At 33.6% G+C, this 19,717-nt stretch overlaps 4 protein-coding genes across 4 annotated transcripts; 3 read left to right on the top strand and 1 right to left on the bottom strand.

Moving 5' to 3' along the window:
- Positions 1 to 285: 285 nt before the first annotated feature.
- LOC101204037 lies at positions 286 to 1,261 on the bottom strand. Its single transcript, XM_004137390.3, has 2 exons — positions 960 to 1,261; positions 286 to 884 (listed from the first exon to the last, which is right to left on the bottom strand). Exons 1-2 carry the CDS (start codon positions 1,119 to 1,121, stop codon positions 453 to 455), a joined length of 594 nt encoding a protein of 197 aa, XP_004137438.1. The 5' UTR covers positions 1,122 to 1,261; the 3' UTR covers positions 286 to 452.
- Positions 1,262 to 1,758: 497 nt separating this feature from the next.
- LOC101204927 (mitochondrial import receptor subunit TOM5 homolog) lies at positions 1,759 to 4,129 on the top strand. Its single transcript, XM_004137394.3, has 2 exons — positions 1,759 to 1,994; positions 3,762 to 4,129. Exons 1-2 carry the CDS (start codon positions 1,863 to 1,865, stop codon positions 3,837 to 3,839), a joined length of 210 nt encoding a protein of 69 aa, XP_004137442.1. The 5' UTR covers positions 1,759 to 1,862; the 3' UTR covers positions 3,840 to 4,129.
- Positions 4,130 to 10,481: 6,352 nt separating this feature from the next.
- LOC101203065 (ninja-family protein 6) lies at positions 10,482 to 12,966 on the top strand. Its single transcript, XM_011651915.2, has 3 exons — positions 10,482 to 11,608; positions 12,308 to 12,710; positions 12,848 to 12,966. Exons 1-3 carry the CDS (start codon positions 11,071 to 11,073, stop codon positions 12,855 to 12,857), a joined length of 951 nt encoding a protein of 316 aa, XP_011650217.1. The 5' UTR covers positions 10,482 to 11,070; the 3' UTR covers positions 12,858 to 12,966.
- A 1,309-nt stretch (positions 12,967 to 14,275) lies between these two features.
- LOC101222932 (glycerophosphodiester phosphodiesterase GDPD6) lies at positions 14,276 to 19,346 on the top strand. The gene is made up of 8 exons (XM_004137383.3): positions 14,276 to 14,431; positions 15,768 to 15,949; positions 16,729 to 16,912; positions 17,049 to 17,123; positions 17,314 to 17,423; positions 17,750 to 17,968; positions 18,394 to 18,549; positions 18,928 to 19,346. Exons 1-8 carry the CDS (start codon positions 14,404 to 14,406, stop codon positions 19,180 to 19,182), a joined length of 1,209 nt encoding a protein of 402 aa, XP_004137431.1. The 5' UTR covers positions 14,276 to 14,403; the 3' UTR covers positions 19,183 to 19,346.
- The last annotated feature ends 371 nt before the right edge of the window (positions 19,347 to 19,717 follow it).

Genomic DNA, 19,717 nt, shown 5'->3' with positions numbered 1-19,717 from the left:
TATTATTACAATTACCCAAACTTTTTATATGTTAATGACATGAAAAAATATATATGTTAAAGTCTTTCGACTTGCTCTTATATGTTTAGTCTTGTCTTGCCACACAAACTCGAATTTATATTCTAATTTGAATTGGGTATGGAAAATGATTCATTGCTTAAAATAAAATTAACATATTAGATGGGTAATTATTTGGTGGTATTAAGTTTGAATATAATATATAAGGTTGTTGTTATATATAATGCAAATGCATGCTTCAATATTTAATTTTGAATCGGCATAAGGTGTAAAATTGAGAGCATAAGATTTGCCGTTCAAATATCGCCATTTTAACTCGCCGGGAAATGATGAAATTCAATAATTACAGCATACAAAACGACGACATGGAAGGAGAAGGAAAGCTGATAACTACAACTTTCATGGCTGCCATTAACAAATTCCAACACTGAATTTCAATTCGATCTTTGCAAATTCGAGACCAAATTCGACGCGGCAAAAGCTGCGGAACCGCCGACGATGGAGACCAGAGCCACTGCCACCTGCAACACGATTTCCCAAACACTATCTTCCGGCACCAAATACACACATGAAGGCCCTAATAACAACAGCCCTAAGCTTAAACTCAGCAACGCACCGGGAGTTCCTGGATCTGTCGCTGCCGATAAAACCCCCAATTCCTCAGCCTTCGACAGAAGTCCTAATTTCTCAATCGAAGACAAAGACAACCCGGCCTTCTCCGCCGCAGATAGCAACCCAGCCTTCTCCGCCTTGCTTAGTAACTTCAATTGCTCCACCCTCGTCAGTAGCTTAATCGGCGGTGAAGTCGAGAGCGAGATGCTACTCCTTGGGCCTTTCTCGCCGAGAGGGAACACCGTGGTGTTGATCTACACAATGCTGGGTTTTCAGTGTTTGAATTGGAGAAATTGATAGGGAAGAAAAAGGGAAATAGAAGAACTGACCTTCTTGGAGCCGACGGTTTTAGCGGCGGAGGGGAGAGGTTTCTCGGTAGCCATGGAATGAAGATGAAGAGGGCGTTTTCTTCTTGAAGTGGTTGTGGAAGGATATGAGTAGATGAAGGAAGCTGCTCTGGTGCTGCTGCTACAGAAAGAAGTGACCTCCATAGCTAGAAGAGAGTTAGTGAGTGTGTGGAGAGTGAAGAATGGCGATGGTTAGGGATGAATCCGATGAAGGAGAGAATTGCAGAGGCCCGCACCATGGAAATGTATGATGGAGAGGGAAGGTAGTTGGATATTGGATTTTCCACGTTTAATCATCTCATTCGTGCCACGTGGTTGGAAAGATTTTTTTCTCATATTTCATTAATAAAAATTATTTGGATTGATATAATATATAATTTTAAAATAGCACCATAAACATCAACTTAGCTAAACGACCATAATCAAATCATCTTCGAAATATAGATATTGTTAGAAGAAGGTAACATGAAGACTTTTCCTCGAGTACTATAATCTTTACTTAAATTGTACACATATTTATGTTCGGTCTAATCAATTATTCAACTTTAGTTTATTGGGTAACAAATTTTTCTTTTTTATTATTATATCTTTCCTGGTTAAATTCTAGTATATGTACTTTGGAAATAATTTTTTAAGTTATATTTATATTTTTTAAGTTATATGAATTACTAAATTGAAGATTTAATGAAAGTATTGAAATTAAATTTAACAAATTTTAAATTATAGGAAAGTATTTTTACTTTTTTTTTTCTTATACAAGGGTAGATTCGTAATGTTACTTTGCACAAAGTCTACAAGCCGATTTCTCGCGTCTTCGAACCAAACCCCCAGAACCTAAAACCCTAACGCTCGCATACGCCTTCGCTCTCTGTACTCCGCGCGAAAATGGCTGACGATTCTAGCTCGGTGAAGAAGGTGAAGAATCTTCTCTTTTCCGGTACGGCCAATTCCGTCGAGACTGTGAAATCCTTTTTCAATTCTCAGGTTTATGACGAAGAAAAGTGGGCCTTGAACATGGTACGCTTCCGATCCTTTTAAATTTCATTCCAATATTTATCTTTTTTCTTAACCTGGATTTTTCGATCTCCCAAAATCTGCTAAATGTGATTTCGAGGATTGGGCATCATCGGTTTTGTTTTTTATATTGCATTATTAAGGCCTTGTAATATGTTTGGTAGCTGAGAAAGTTTGAGAAATCGTGTGAGCTTTTTTTTTTCATTTACCGTAAGAAGTGTCGATCTTTTAATGGAAATGCGCAATTTATAGTCTGACACTTTGGGTTTAAGTCATACTCGAAGCTGTTGAGCGTTATGATTGTTTTGAAATTAAAGATATTCAGGAGGAAATGTAAGTTTCTCGTAGACCAGTCTTGCTAGAAAACATTTGGTTATATTAAATTCAAGAACTTGTTGGATGGGCTATTTGTGAAGTTGTATGTGTTTAGAGCAGTTAGCAGTCTTCTCACTTTATCTGAATTTGTTGCGTTTCCTTCTGGTTCGACACCTTACTTTTTGTTGTCTCAGACTGTGATTGTTTTTTTTCTCTTCTCACTTTTGAAATTGCCTATTAGAGTAAAAGGAAGAAAAAATGTAATTTTTGGTTTTGGGTGATTACAAACAAGCAGTAGGTTTGTCTATGTTTAGCACTTTTATTGGGTTGTTGGAGCTGGGAAGATTAAGGGGAGAATTGGATGTAATGCATTTGGGTTGGTTCTCTATATTTTTCCACTCATTTAAATCTATGTTTCAACTCAAGCCAAGGCTCTTTAGCATGTCTTGCGTGATGATTAAAATAACGAAACTAATTTGCTCAAGTCTGAAAAATGTAAAGCTTCCCTTGTGCACGGAATGTAAATACGTGAGTTGTTGTGACAAAAGATTTAATTACATTGAAGATCATTTTTTTAGAATAAGTCGATCTTGATTATAGACGTGATGCTAAGGATGACATTTTATAACTTTTAATTATGTGGACAGAGTTGTCCATATATATGTTTATATACACAAACATTTCTATAGAACTATTATTATGTATGTTGCAACACTTGATGGATCATACAATACTAGGATTTGTATTTTATTAAATTTGAAGCTTGCATCCTATTGCCACCTTGATGCCTATGCATGGCTTCTTCAAGAGGAAATCCTCAAGACTTCCTTTAGCTTTTTAAAATGTTGATTCAATTATAATAATTTGCAGAAAATTACATTGATTTGTTCTGTTTTTTCTGAGTATTCGGTTAGAGTTGTAAATGCATAACTATCTCATCTCATGCCTGTGTCATATGCGTCATTTATCTATTGAATCTGAAACATAAAACTGAACACGATATGCAGTTTTCCATTTCCAATAAGAATCACTTTTTGGAAAGAAAAGAAAAAACGAGTAAGCCTCATTGCTGTCTCTGCAAGTAAATTTGAACTTTAAGGCAGGCAGCATAAGAAGTATTATTCTCAAGGGAACATCCAGAGTGAGATCGGCAGATGCCCTCGTGCATGAAAAGAATGATTTGGCTTTGGCATTAAGAAGAGGGATGAACGCTCCAATTGGGTTGTAGTTGCAATAGAGCTACCTTACTTAATTCATTATTTGGGACTTGGGAAAATATTGTTAGATTTTGTATGGTCGTGCTTATGTGAATTCTCTGTTTGACTCCTAAAGAAAAGTATATTTCTTTGTTTTTTCTAAATTGAAATATCAGGCACAGAAACACGTGTCCTTGGTATCATGGTATGGCTGTATTTTATAAATAGAACTGAATTTCAACTCTCTTCGTTGTTGCAGAAATTACTTCGTGCTGCGGGGATGTTTGCAGGATCTATCCTTCTCATGCGGAATTATGGAGATCTGATGACAATATGAGAGTTTGCGAGAGGGCAGCAATTCTTAGCTCATAACCTTTCTCTGCTTGAGTTGGCTTTATTCAATTTCAAAATAGGAAGTTTCGATTTTTTGTCCTCCTGTCGAATTGATGAGAATGTGTTCTCTTTTCTCTTTGAAGTAGACCAATCTTTGAATGCACTCTTTTTCACCTAAAACATATGACAAAATGAAAAAATGAAATCCAAAACACTTTATTAGACCTTCCCTTCCTCAAAGAAAGCAATACTCTGGTTTCTCAGTTCAAGAATGTCCAGTGGAATTACTGCTAATTTTGATGCATTTCTTGTTCTTCTACAATCATATCCATCAATTAATATCTAACAACGTTACATTTTTTATTTGGACTTTCTCCCCAACCTTCATGGATTATTCTTGAACATTTGAAGATTATATGAATGTTCAAAATCTTTGCAAGTAACATTAGTTTCATTTGTTTCAAAGGCTTGATGAGTTTGATACGTGGCATTGTTGGACATAGCAATTCATAGTTTTGGAACAAAAGAACGGAGCCCAAATCCTGAAAAGAAAACACATAAAAAGCAGAGGAAAAAAGGTACGAAAGCCTGACTTCTTCAAGATGCTTAATCCATTGGAAGAGAGAAACGTGGAGAATTGGAAAACTCTAAAAGTACAGAGAGTGACTTAAACCAGTTTTTGATTTAGATGGTAGAAAAAGAATTGAAAATATGATGAGATAAAATAGTCAGAATTTTTGTGGAAATTCATTATATATTTTGTATGTTTATGAATATTGAGTTTAATGAGAGAATGCGTATTCAAGTGAAAGTGAAGTAACCAAATAATAACTACGTATGTAAAGAAATTATCTCTAGACTATGCAAGTTCATTGGAAGGAAAACATGTTTTCTTTTTTAGAAGAAAAACATGGGTGTGGAGAGAAATCAAAGAGTACATGGGTCGGTTGGAGTTTCTTATACAACTCGAAAATTTGATTTGGTTGAACACACAAAGACTCAAATATTAGACTAGCAAAATGTTCTAAACATAATGAGATTGAATAAAGATGAAGTTAATAAGATTTGTGAACAAGAATTTCCATAAAAGCAGTGATGACTGTTATTGGAACTTTTGTTTGTTAGAGGAAGCAGTGAAACATGGGGGGGTTAGTTGAGAGAGAGAGAAGAGACAAAAAAAATAAAAAATGGCGTTTGGAAGCAAAGCAAGTGGGGGATTGCTCCCTTTAATTTTGTTTCTATCTTTTGCCATTTAACTAAGAACTATCCCTTGACAGCTAATTCACCTCTCATCTTCCTCTTTCTTCTCTTTTCTTTTTCAATATACAAATTTAACCCCCTTTTTCTTTTCCTCTACAAGTCTTTGTCTTTCTCGAACTAATTTGGGTTGAGAGGATTATGCTGAATGGCGGATTAAGAAGTTTTGTTGACTGAAACTTTATATAGAGTTTATAAATCTCAGACCATCTGAATGACAGTTTTACCGTTGAACTAACTACTGACATTGGTTTAGTTACACACTAAGAGTTGGATGTATTGATAGGTTAACTACTAGTATTGTTATTATTTTTGTTACATAATATAAATAGCTTAAAGTTGAGAATGGCTCAAGTCTCCCTTAGAATAGATCAATCGACATTTCAGTAGATATCAAAATTGTGATTTTTATTACGGTACATGGACAAAATTGTGATTCTTATTTAGTCTTTATAATTATGATAGAAAACCTCGACTAAATTCTAATAATAAACCATACGAACCAAATCGGTAAATTAACCCTACCCATAAACAACAAATTTCATAATTTTGTTACTCCCACTTGTATTCAATGAAAGAAAGTGGTAGAATAAGATCAGAATGAAATAATCATATGTTTTTTTAAATATAATATATTCCCTTTTGTTCATCATCAATCATTAATCTTAATGAAAGTTTAAAAAAGATAAAAAGAAGAAAAAAAGTCATAACCAACTATTTAATCCAATAAACATTATTCCCTCCCTTTTAAATAGATTGTGTCAAGATATGCTTTAATTAATGTCATTAATCAAATTGCATAATTGTTATCTCTTTGCTTAATCAAAGTTTAATTAAATTGCACTAAGTCCAACTTGTTATCAACTTGATCACTTGATTTGATGCTAATTCATGAATGGCCCATCATATTTTAATTTAATTAAATCAACTTTTAGGAGATCAAAAGAAAAACATTAATTTATATCAACTTGTGACATAGTTTATTGTGGGAATCATATCATATCATAATGTGTATGTGTTTATATTTTAATACTCTTTATCAAGTCTTCATGATTCCATCCTATGTGACCACTTTAATAAGTTTCTTCTTTTTTTTTCTTTAATATATATCTTATCAAATCTTTATTTGTCTCGAAACATTGTGTGGTTGTGTACGTAAAATCCTTTAATAAAATGGCATCTACTCTTTTTTTTTCCTTTTCGCTACAACTTGTCTTAATATTTAACGTATGTTAAATCGGTTAGTCAAACTAGACGCTTTTATAGTTTTATATTATTCATTATGTGACTAGACTATCTTTTCTTGTACATTCATTGTATACAGCCAAATGATACTTACGTCTTAGAAAACGCAGTCGAATAATTATGTCTTTACACATTCATATTTAGTATCGAATATAATTAAACACATGATTAAATTCTTTGAATGATCCATCGTGTTTAACTAATTATCCGACGTCGTTCTTATTGAAACATGTATAACTAAGTAAATGACGTATGTATTAACGTTAAACATACAAGGTATGAATTTGAATAAAATATTTGTTTCTATGGTTGGATTATGATCATATAAAAAATATTTTGGGTTTTGAATTAAAATAATGATATGAAGATTGTTTATAGCCCTAGCTTATCACATGTTGATTATCTAATTATTTGTTCACTATTCACTCAATTAATTATGGGTTTGTTTTGTTTCTAAAGATAATTAAATAATGTTGTAATTAGCATATAGTTTTGACTAAGTGACCAATTAACAATATGGTGGAATGACCATTTGCAACCGACCTTATTAGTTTTAATGAGATAGTTTGTTCTCAATGGAAACAAAATATTGAAATATGGCATTGGTCTCTTATGCTTTGAACCGAACTTATTATATTTTTTAGGGGCAATTGTACGAGTGTAAAAAGTATTTGAAAAAAATTAGGGTAAAGGATTTTCTTTATTGTAAAAATAGTAAAAATAGACGATCGGTCTAATTTAAAGGAGAGATTGAAACTAAAAAGTCTAAAATAACCTTGTTGTACTTCTCACCTTCTTTCTCCATCGAATGATGCAACAAGTTCATCCATTCAGCTCAAATTCAAGAAGAAAAGAGTTGGTTATAGCAGTTTGGTATATAATGTTTCCCTACATCCACGGTTAAGATCTTCGAGTATTGATGAATTGAAAGAAGCAATTGAACAAACTCTCCAACTTGAAGTAAAATGTTATGTATAAATGCCTTCACGACAGTAGCTATATCGATTTTGTCATTGACGACAGATGAAAAGATGAAATTTTTGGCTACCAACTTATCACGTTGTCGTAGCTACCCTACCACACCCTCTAGCCACTACTAACTAGCTGCGTTTTTTGAAAATGACTATCGTTGCACTGTTTTATAACTGATGTTTCAATTAAAAATTAATGATTATCATTATTTATTTTATTTTATAATTCTAACAATTATTCATTGTATATGTATATGTTGTAAAGAAAATATTTTGGCGTTGAGTTTTTTTCTTACCAAAAAACTCTAGTTCCTTCATCTAAACAATCATTTACTTTTGATTCTACTCCTACCTCTTGTGAGTACGCGTTAATCTTGGGAAGCAACAATATAAGCGATTTATCATCGAGATCACGCCAAATTTTGCTTTAACTTCTAACATTAACAATATTGTCCAGTCCATCTTTAACTTCTAACACTAACAACCAACTCTAATGATCATCGTCACTAGCAACTTTTATTTTAAATTATTAATTAAAAAAAAGAGTATACATTAATTTGATTTATATCAATAATATACAAGAAAGAAAGAAACTTGCACAAAAAAACATAATTGAGAAATAAAATTTAAAAGAAAAAAGAATTGTCTTATTTAATTAAGTTAAGTTAATCCAAAGCCTTCCTTATATAATGGAACTTGGAAGTGACACATCGAATATATGTATATATATGTAGGGGTAAAATGGTAATTTTGAATATATATATAGAAAGAAAGGTAGAATGTGGTTCACACTCGAAAGGTGGGGCGCGTGTTAGACACCAGCCTGTTATGTTGTGGACAATCATGTCCTATGGGGGGCACAAATCAAGTTGATGCCTCGTCATTCCGTACTTCCCTTTTTCTGACACGTAGCATGCAACTTGCCAAGTGGCGACATGTGGTTCCCATTCTAATCCCTTCCTTGTTATGCCACGTGTGTCTTCTCTTTACGATTTTTTTCCCCTTTTTGACGTCAACTTGCCCTTCCTCCCTGGGCCCCACCTCCCCCTCGTCCCCACGTTAATTTTCAACATTACCCCCACGTGGCGCCGCGAGATTTTTCACCCCGCTTTTTCGCAACCGTCCGTTAAAATTATACACTAAACGGCGCCAGGGACAAGCAAAAGCAGGCGTTATGAAACTAACGGTGAACGTTAAAATGGATTTTTGTTGTCCCTCGCAATTCTCGTTTTATATATATATATATATTTTTTTTTAAATAAAAAAAAGTTATGTTTTGGGTTAGGGAAAAATGGAAGGGAAATTATTATGAGTTACAAAAAGGAAATATTGAATGCATTTAATTTGAAATAATGAATTGATAAAGTGGAGAAATAAAATGATGAAATTGTAATAGGGGCCATGTGGATAGATTGATGAATGGGGATGGCATGTCTTCGTCAACTCTTGATACGGTCTATTTTCATGGATTTGCTTTTTCCCTATCAAAATCACATTATATATATATATATAAAAACAAATTATAGTCATGTTTCTTTGAGTTTGAGCTAAAATGAGAAGATAAGGTTTTTTATTTGATTTTTAAAGATTATGTTTGTTTTTTTTATATATATATTCTTAATTTGTTCATTCATAATTTTCATGTTTTTCTAAATTACCTAGAATATTTATTCTTATTTTTTTATTTCTTTTACGCCTACTTTGAGAGTATTGATAGATAAATTAGTAATTAATATATTGGAGTGATAAAAGACTACAATTTTGGTATAATTTGTAAATATTTTAATTTATTTGGTTACTTTTAGGAATATTTCTAATATTATTTTACCGTTTCTCCATAGAAATTATAAATAATCTATTTCATATATATATATTTGAACCTTAATAAAAAAACAACAATATCTTTTCATTTTTTAATTATAGAAGCTGTATTTTAATTAAAAAAGAAAAGAAAAGCAAAATAAAATAAAATAATAAAAAAAGGAAATGTGGAAATAGTTTATTACGTAAAAATAGAAATTGAAAGAAAGGAAGAGGCGCCGACGACGTGAGAACAAAACAGCTCCTCGAGGGAGGGACTGTTACAAAGATCCCCATAATTTGACGCGTGTCGATCTCAAAACTGTACAGCGTGTCAGATTCCACTTCCCTAAATTACCCCTTCCTCTCTCTCTTTCTCTCTTTCTCTCTTTCTCTTTCTCTTCGTAACCCCAAAAGCTATTCTTTTGGCTTTTTTCTTATTTTAAATTCGGGCCCCACTGTTTCTTTATTTCTTTAATTAAATATAAAACGCCACCGTTTTGATACTGCCACCCCCCTCATTTTCACATTTGCCAACAACTCTCACTCCTCTTTTTTTCTTTTTTCTTTTTTATTATTATTGCCTTTATTGAAATTGTAAAATATGAGATTATATAAAGTTATATTATTACACAACCGATTAAAATCATCTCAAACTTTGCAATTTGAACGTATAAACATACCTCAAGTTGTAGCTTGTATGAGTTGTTAGATATTTCTTCCCTCAATCATGAAGTGCAAGTTTGAATCTTGTTTCATTTGATGTGACATTTGGAAATTATAAGTATACTCTCTCACACACGTCTATGATTTTGTAAATTAATGTTTGACAGTGATATTTTATAAAATAATATACCGTTTAACGATCGATGTAGGTTTAGCTCAATCGTAATTTATCTAACCTTTTTTTCGAGAGGTTAAATATTTGATTCTCATATATAAAAGATCATGAACATTAATAGAAAAATAGCATAAGAGTTGAGTTCCTAAACCACCTCATTTTGTGTGGCTAATTAGCTATACATAAAGTTATTTTATATAAATCAATTAATTAGGAAGATGATGATATTTGTGTATGTTTATTTTTTGGATTCAATATTACTTATGAAACAAATCAATATTTTCCTTATATCATTAAAAAATTAGCATACTATAAAAAGTTTTCTAACAAAATGACATTGATGGAGATATAATGTAAATAATAAGCATATTTAATTTGTTTAGATTTTAATTTTCATACAACTATGAATATTAAAAGTCATGTTCGTGTGTTTCTCTCTTTAAATTGTTATCAACATCAATACTATTCTCGTAAAGATCGACGTTTTAGAGCTTGCTTAAAAATTAAAATGTTACTAAAATTTGATAGAAATGGAACTTAGGTGGGGGAAGGGAGTGTGCGTGGGTAATAACAAAAAGCAAAGCAAAGAAGTTGGGAAAGGAAAGTTGAATAAGAAATTGAGACGAAATTTTGAAGAAAATTACAAAGAGAAACACTCACACTAACAGCAATAACAACAGCAACACCTGCCAGAAATTGGAGAAGGGGGGCGAGTATTACGGCTACTTGCAGGTGGTGGGAGTGGCTGATTGGAGCCTCCACCTGCAACTTGAAACCCACACTCACCCAGAACCTCCGTTTCTCTCTAACCGTACACGATGTGAACCCCTCACCACTGATCACCACGTGGATTCTTCCCATTTCCCTCCTTCATGAAACCTCTCCCCTCTTCTCCTTCTCCTTCTTCTTTACTTATTTTCCCTTTCTGGGTTTCTCTTTTCTCTCCATTTCAATCTCTTATTTCAACTCACACTTCTTCTCTCACCTTTTTCCTCATCTGGGTCGTTTGTTTTATGGGGTTTTAGCTTTAATTCTATCTGGGTTTTGTGTTTGAAATTGAAATCAGGTGTGCTTGTGGGTTGATTTGAGAAGGGGCTTTGGTTGTTGTCTGTTTTTGTTCAATGGGGGAAGCCATCGGTGTATGTGGGGATGATCTGATGTTGAGACTTTCACCGAAGATGAGTAGAGAAACAACGAACGTTTCTATTTCTGAACCGCCGGACCTTACTCTTAGGCTTTCTCTTGGTGGAATTTATTGTGGCAAGGCGAAGGAAAATTCGTTAGCCCGATCGTCTTCTGTTATTGGAGTGATTTCTCAGAACGGAGAGACACCGAAATGGGATATGCAGAGGCAAACGGGGTCGTTTCTTTCGTTATCGAGATCTTGCTCTCTTCCTGCTGAGACAGACCAACTCGGTCGAATTAAACTGAAGGAGTTGCAATTGCTGAGAAGGATGGAGGCTAAAAAGAGACTGGTGGAGCAGAGGAGTAGCAGAGCACCTGCGCCGGAGGATGAGAAGTCGGCCGCAGCACCGCCGTCGCCGTCTGAAGTGGTGGCTTGGGCCGCCGCTTCTGCTGCAAAAAGTCCTGCACTATGTCGTGCGATTGATAAGATCAAATCCACGCAAGGAAACCATTCGCAGAGTTATACAACTGAAGGTACTCCCTCTTCTTTTGTTTTTTAATTTCTTTTTCAAAAACTTGTTTAATCAGCTGCTTTTCAGCTCAGAGGTAATTCTATGTTCTTTAAATTGATTAATCTTCACCATCTTTGTTTAATCAAAATCTTCTCACTTTGTTTTGCTGGGCGATTCATAAGCTGAAAGGAATGGAGAAGGGAGTTAATTATAAGCACTTTACTTTCTAGTGATGATATCTTAGCAAGGAGCTGAAAAGATATATTTCACTTTGAGGGTGAAAAGAATGATGCGAAATTCATCTTGAAGTATTTGTTCATAGCTGAGATCACTGTAGCATTACTTAGTTTATTATTTCTTCTGATGTTTCAGGCAACTGATCTTGCTAATAAACCTCTTGCATGTGTCCCATGGAAGCTTGTGATTCTCTGTTGATTCTTTCATTGTCATTGAGTTTTGTTGGCTTTTAAATTGGCCATCCAATCAGTTGGCAAAAGGGGTTTTGCCTAGTTTCGAAACTATTACCTCACTGTAGCCGCAGGGCTTTAATAACTGGTTCATTGGAGTATGGAAAGATCGATCCAAATTCCTTAACGTTTTACTATGTTGTTGGATTATCAAACACACTGATTGTTGTTTAGGATTCGATTGAGCTAGATGTCGATTTATAAGTTTGATCAAATCAGCTTCTAAACAGTTTAAGTTTGATTTTCATTGTCAGGACATGGAAGTGTGGGATCAGGAAAAGGGTCATCCAGTTCTCAATCATCACTGGAGTCAAATGACAGAGAGCCAGTAGTGAACTCACAAACAATGGCATCAAGGAAAACCGAAAAGCCACCAACAAATGCAGCAAAAAGAGCGAGAATTTCCAAGGTATTGATGGAAGGGGATAAGGGGATGGACGTGATGAGAACGATGCCAAGCGTGTCAACAATCGGGGATGGGCCGAACGGAAGGAAGGTAGAAGGGTTTTTGTACAAGTACATGAAAGGGCAAGTCTGCATAGTATGTGTATGCCATGGAAGCTTTCTTACTCCAACTGAGTTTGTGAAACATGCCGGTGGGAAGGAAGTGGCTAACCCCATGAAACACATCCATGTATGCTGCACTTCATTTTCATTGTAAGTTCAAGTCAGTTGCTTAAATTACTTGTACTTGTTGCCCTTTTTCTTTAGAAAATTACAGTGGAAAAAAAGAAACTTATTTAATTTGGAAATGTTTTTCTCTTCTGATTTCTCTCTGGCCGTTTGGTTTTTAGGGAAAAATGAAAGAAAACACCAAGAACAATGAAGATCACAGCACCAACTTAATGAGATTATTGTTGTTAATTGTTACCATCATTTTCCTATTCCATTACTTTCATGATTTCATCAACAATTCTTGATGCAAGTTCAAATCTCAACCAAACCAAGAATATTAACAATGCCTTTTAATGATTAATAACTTACCATTTTGTATATAGCTTTAATCTATACATATTTATTTTACATAACTCAATTGGAATGAGTTATTGTCACGTTGGTCTTTAGAAAAATGAAAATGTTCCTCCAAAACCTTAAATTATTTTTCAAATGGAATGTAAAACAAAGAAATATAGGTAAATAATTTTAGATGATTGCATGAAATAGGCAAATACATCTGCAAAAGTACGAAGTTTTGATTAAACTCTTTAGAAAGGAAACTAATAAATATGTCCAATTTTATGTAATTTTTAAAATATAAATATAATGATTTTGATTTATTTTTGTAAATAATTATTTTTTATGCATAACACTTTCTTGTATATTTTTAATTAATTTTGAATTTTTTTTAAAAAAGGTGACGTATGTAAGATAAGTCAGTGACGAAACGTGGACATGTATAAGAAAGCGTTAAATGTGAGTGTCCGCATCTTATAAGTAACTCTTGAGCCCAGCGATTGACTATTTATCCTCCAATAACTGCCTGACGCGTCATCAATATCCACAAGTAACGGACCCCACTTCCTAAACTAAACCCATAAATAGAAAATAAAAATCCAATGCCTTCTTGTCATTATCCTCAACCATTAAACTTCTGCCACGTAGATGTACATGTGGATTTTCTCCTTTGGTATTTCCATGAGGTGGCCACATTTTGTTAAGTGAATGTGAGCCTACTTAATTTATAAAATTTAACATTTACAAGATTTTCTAACCTATAATCAGAGTCCTACTGTGATATTCCTTTCTATCAATTATAGTCCAATCGAACTCACGAATTCCGTAGTGATATTCCTTTCTATCAATTATAGTCCAATCGAACTCACGAATTCCGTAGAGTTCTGATGTGGTTTTGAAAAATTTGATTATTTATTAAAAATGAAAATGACATAGATATATGTTATCCTAAGCAAGAAATCACGATTTAAAATAACAATGTATTAGGGCTTCGATCATTTTTCAACACGTGAGATATCCCTAACGTGACAATACATCTCTAGGCAGTGAAACGTTTGACGTAAGCACATTGAATTGTTGTGTGTATTAACATCGACAGAATCGAACCGTACGTACGACAACAAAATCATTACAAAATCCAAAATATCATTTTTAGTAAAGGAATTTAATATATAACCTTATTATCTCATGCACATGTATATAGAATATTGTTTAATTAAGATTGGAAGTGAATTGAAGTAATCATATGATCATGAAAATGAGAATATTGTCATGTAGGGCGTATCAAACGGCTGTAAGTTGCAATTCAAAAGGCACTCGAAAAGGCATATCCGGTGAGAAGATTCCGTCTAAAAAAGTTGGGAAATATAGCTAAGGACGACGGAGAAGCAGAGAAATGGCCAAAGCCATGCCCGCCGCACTCTGTAAGCTCCAATTTCTTTCTGTCTTTCATTATTCTGTCATGATCCATCATTCATACCATGCCTAAGTTTGTTTCTCTACATGGCCACTGTACCCTTTGAAGTTTCATTTCATTTGGAGCTAGGATTTTTAGGAATCGATTGTTTTTTCTTTTTCTTTTTTTAAATTTAATTTGTGGGTTTCTTTTCTTGCTTTCCATTTACTTTACCCATCTCAGTTTCGTCTTCTTGTTTGATTTGGAACTGAAATTTCGTCACTGGAAATTTGAATCGTTTATGGTGAAGTTGGTTTGTCATTTTGTTTCTTTTGGCTCATGGGTTTGCTCACTGATTAGCTGTAATGTAATTTACTTACTCGTTCATGCATCTGTATCATGAGGCTTCTTGTTTTTATATGCTAACATGGCATTCTCGAAATCGGGACTAACCTCTGCATGGTTGGAAATGTAAAAATGGCAATTTCCCAAGGCATTTTCTCTTGTGATATTGCCCTTTGGAGAAGCCAGACTTCTTTGTTTTTGCAAAATTATTGCATAAGCACCTCTGCATTGAGGATTTTTAGGTGGTGGTCTGCGTGGCTGATGCAAGTCTTGGTTTCAGCTCCATCTATGGAAAGGATAATCCTAATTGGATGGGATAAACATCAAAATTCCCTAACCGACCTCTTTGTATGTATTATCAGTTTAATTTTGATGAGTTTCGATCTTGACTTATTGCCAGACATAATTTAGAGCAATTCTGTTCCCAAATAATGAGCCTATGGGGAAAATTAGTATTTAAGTTGGAATGTTGCTTCATAAAAGGTACTTCAAATACCTATCAATGAACGTTTAGTGTGCTGGAAATTCAACCCCATGGAACACCGCAGCACCTAGTACTTATGTCTGTCACTATAGGATGGTCAAGTGTTCACTGCTTTATAATGTATGTGTGAGAGACCTAGTTAGAGATATAATATTATTATCAGCGAAACATTAATATGCATTAGTGCGAAAGACCTAGTTAGAGATATAATAGGGTTTTTAGTAAAATATCGGTATGTTCATTAGAAGGGAATTATTAGTCAATATGTAATAAGTTTGTTAGAGTGTTTAGTTATAAATAGAGGGATCGCGGTTGAGAGGAAGTGTGAAGAATTTTGTGGTAATTTTCTTTGGGAAAGTGTGGGACTCTCTTGAAAAATTATGGTATATTATAATCTCGTTATTGATATTGCAATATAAATCATCTTTGGTGTTCTTTGTATTTCTTGAGTGCTCTTGTTGGGAAGTATCCTTACAGTGTAGTAAACCTTTGGGCAACAATTGATTGTTGAATTTCTGTTTCTTTGATGGGACAGGCTTAGTTACTCTGGTATTGGCTTTATTTCTTTTTGTTGGGTGTGCTGCAAGACCTTTCTATCCACTTCCTAGTAGATTCCCGGGAGAAATTAGACAACCTCTGGAAACCAATAGCCCATATAATATTGCTCATCGAGGTTCAAATGGAGAATTTCCAGAAGAAACTCTTCCTGCATATAAGGTAGGCATATCTACTTTTATCTATAGTCCTAATATCTTGTTCACTTGATTTTTGAAATTGTTTCGTACTTGATGAGGGTACCAATTATTACCCGCTCATAATAGACATCTCAAAGTTCAATAACGAGTCCTTCATTTATTGGAAGATAGTGCAATTAGTGGGAAGCAGGTCAAGCAGACGTATGCATTTGCATGGAACTGAAGACCAAATGAGCAGCTTGTTGGATTTAAAGAACATAACATTACACATTTCATATTAAAGTTACAAAAATACCCCTACTTAATATGTCATAAAAACGAGAAAATTGGAAAATAATAAAATGACATCAAATTTATTAAATAAAATATAAATAATAATTTGATGTTATTGACTATTCATTTCTTTCCCTCGAACACCTCGAAGCTCATGGTCACGGTCATAAATGAAGATGTATCAAAATATAGGATTAGAACTGTTTGTGCTTCTCTTTATTAAAGACTAAATACTTGAGATTTTAGACACTGGCCTCCTATGTTTTGCGCCCTGTTTTATCAATTGATCTTACACCCTGAAGCTCATAGTGAAAATCATAAATAAAGATGTATAAAAATGTAGGATTAGGCTGTTTGTGTCTTCTCTTCTTAAAAAACTGAATACTTAGGATTTTAGGCACTTGCCTCCTATGTTTTGTTCCCTGTTTTACCATATGATCTTTTGTAGAGTAATTGAAATATGTGCTTACTATACTCAATTTTCTTCTTTGCTCTAATAATTTGCTTTTGACCAATGACTTATAAAAGAGAGCTATAGAAGAGGGTGCAGACTTCATTGAGACGGACATCTTATCATCCAAAGATGGGGCTCTTATATGCTTCCATGATGTAACCCTTGATGAGATTACTGATGTTGGAGAATATAAAAAGTTCGTCAAACGTAAAAGAACATATGAAGTCCAAGGAGCTAATGTCACTGGTTTTTTTACTGGTATAGTGTCTGCAAAATTTTATGCACGTCTTTTTACAGCTTATCTATTTCTTATATTGCTCAAATCTCTTATTGGATCCTTATACTTTAACCTCATTCCATGGTGTTTCTAAGGGTTCTAATTGACTACATGCAGTTGATTTCACATTAAAAGAATTACAGTCATTGAAGGTGAAGCAAAGATATCCTTACAGAGATCAACAATATAATGGTATGATATTTATTTTTTAAGCAGCCTTTTATATGTTTGAATTTATCAGTTTCCAAGCTCCATCAATTTTTATCTGAATGTTATCAATATACTGCCATTTTTATCTGAATGTTTTACTTCATTTATTTTCTGGTGCCTCCTCTTTTTGCATGATACTAACCAACTTTTTTTCTCTAAATGATGAACTCAGGAAAATTTTCCATTATTACTTTTGAGGATTTCATTGCAGTTGCACTAGATGCACCTAGAGTTGTTGGAATATACCCCGAGATTAAAAATCCAGTATTTATTAACCAGCATGTAAGTTTTCTTATATAAAAGCAAACACTTCTAAACAGTTTACAAAGCCTATCTATCATCCGATCACTGTTCTACTGTTTTCTGCAATTTGGTTTCCTGCTATGGCTTTGACACTCTCAAGATTGTGACCTTTTCTTATTGATGATGATGTTATAGTCAAATGTGGAATTTGTTCATAAGAATGGCAGTATATTGCTTATTGGTCTACTTCTTGTATATTCTCGAGACCAACCCCTAAGCTGCAATGTGTTTATAATACAATGGTTGCTCAATGATTTATTTTACCAAAAGTTTAAACCCTAATACTCGAGTGGCAATGCACACAGGTCAAATGGCCAGATGGTAAGATATTTGAGGACAAGTTTGTTGAGATTCTTAAAAAATATGGATACCAAGGTTCATATTTGTCAAAGAACTGGTTGCATCAACCTGTATTCATTCAGTCATTTGCTCCAACTTCCATCATACACATATCAAATCTAACTGACCTGCCCAAGATCTTATTGATCGATGATACTACAATGCCAACGCAGGACACAAATCAGGTACTTGAAACCTTCCTCAAGAGCATTTTTCTCAACTCTGTGAATGTATCTAGATTTTGGTGCTACAAATGTTATGTTGTCTTGGCAAAATATCAAGTGAGAGTTTTGCTGTAAACAGCTAACTTCTCATTTGATAATAACGACAGAGGCGAATTAGCGTTATGATTGCATTGATCAACTTCATGTAATGTCATAGATAAGGATATACAATATGCTCATTGATCACTCTCTCATGATGAATTGTTAGCTTCGTGTTAATTCACTACCCTTTTCTCTTTTGAAGACAAATTATATACCTGACAACATAGATGTTCATCGTCTGACTCTGCTTCTTGGCAAATATTCTCTGCTAATTTCATATTAGTTTCTTGTTTTTTCTAGTCTGAATAAGCTTCTTCTTAAAAACAGTTTTGGATCATGTGCAGTCATATTGGGAAATTACTTCGGATAGCTACTTCAATTACATAAAGAAGTATGTTGTGGGAATTGGACCTTGGAAGGATACTGTTGTTCCTGTAGTTAACAACTATATCCTAACACCTACAGATCTTGTTACCCGAGCACACGCCCATAACCTACAGGTAAACATACTTTCCTGTCAAATCTCTTACACCTGATAACTGATGCATGGAATATTGTTATGTCGGAAGTGTGAAATCTCATGTTGGATTTGAATACTAGCTGAATCTTATAAACTGATTAGAGCTTGATAGTGTTCACTTACGATTTGATTTCTTGGCTTTTTGTTTTTGAAATTTATGGTTATGGTTTTCATTTTTCTAAAAGAAACATAAATTCCAAAAATAAAAGCAAAATTTTAAAAACTATTTTTTTAATTCAAAACTTGACTTAATGTAGAATAGAAAACAAAGAAACTCGCCGTAGGTAGAAGTAGTATTTATAAGCTTAATGTTTAAATACCAAATGGTTATCCAAATGACATGGTATATTCATTTTAGGTACATCCATACACTTTCCGAAACGAGTATAATTTTGTTCACTTCAACTTTCATCAAGATCCATATGAGGAATTTGATTACTGGATCAACACAATAGGCGTCGATGGCCTCTTCACCGACTTTACGGGTAGTCTACATCATTTTAAGAAATGGACCTCTAATCTCCCTCCCAATGACGCTGATGCGGATGAACTGAAGGCATCTGATTTATTGCATAAAATTTCCTCAATGATAAATTCATATACAAGTCCTTAGGACAGACGAGTATTTGGGGTTGGCTTATGCTGCTTCGTTTGGGCAACAACATTGTTGAAATTTGTTTATAGATAAGGCAAATTGGGGCATGGCATTTAAACCAGGATTGGATAGAATTATCAATGAATGAAAGAAAAAGAAAAACTTTTGCCTTTCTGTTCTCAGCTCTTTTACGTTGCTTGATGATGCTTTCTTTCTTTATTCTGAAAACGATGATTAGTTTTGATTTATGAAAATACTAAAGGCTCAAGTTCACATGCATTTCGATTATTAAAAATGTAGATTGTAAACTTTTGAAAATTTTGTGCATATAAAAATATAGATCATAAAATTTCAACTTCTTTTCTTCTAATTGTTTAAAATTGAGTCAATTTATAGAGAAAAAGATTCAATATTATCTAGTAAATTAATTTGATAATATTATTAGTGTAAGGATGAACTAATATACATTAAAATTAAAACTACTATTAGAAGTGAAGCGGATTATAGGTCAAGTTCACAATAGATTCACAACGAAAACAAGATTTAACTGTCA

Source organism: Cucumis sativus, chromosome 1 (genome assembly GCF_000004075.3).
Source record: "Cucumis sativus cultivar 9930 chromosome 1, Cucumber_9930_V3, whole genome shotgun sequence".
Taxonomy (NCBI): Eukaryota; Viridiplantae; Streptophyta; class Magnoliopsida; order Cucurbitales; family Cucurbitaceae; genus Cucumis; species Cucumis sativus.
Note: the sequence above shows the minus strand (reverse complement) of the source record. Positions and strands in the feature narration are given on the sequence as shown.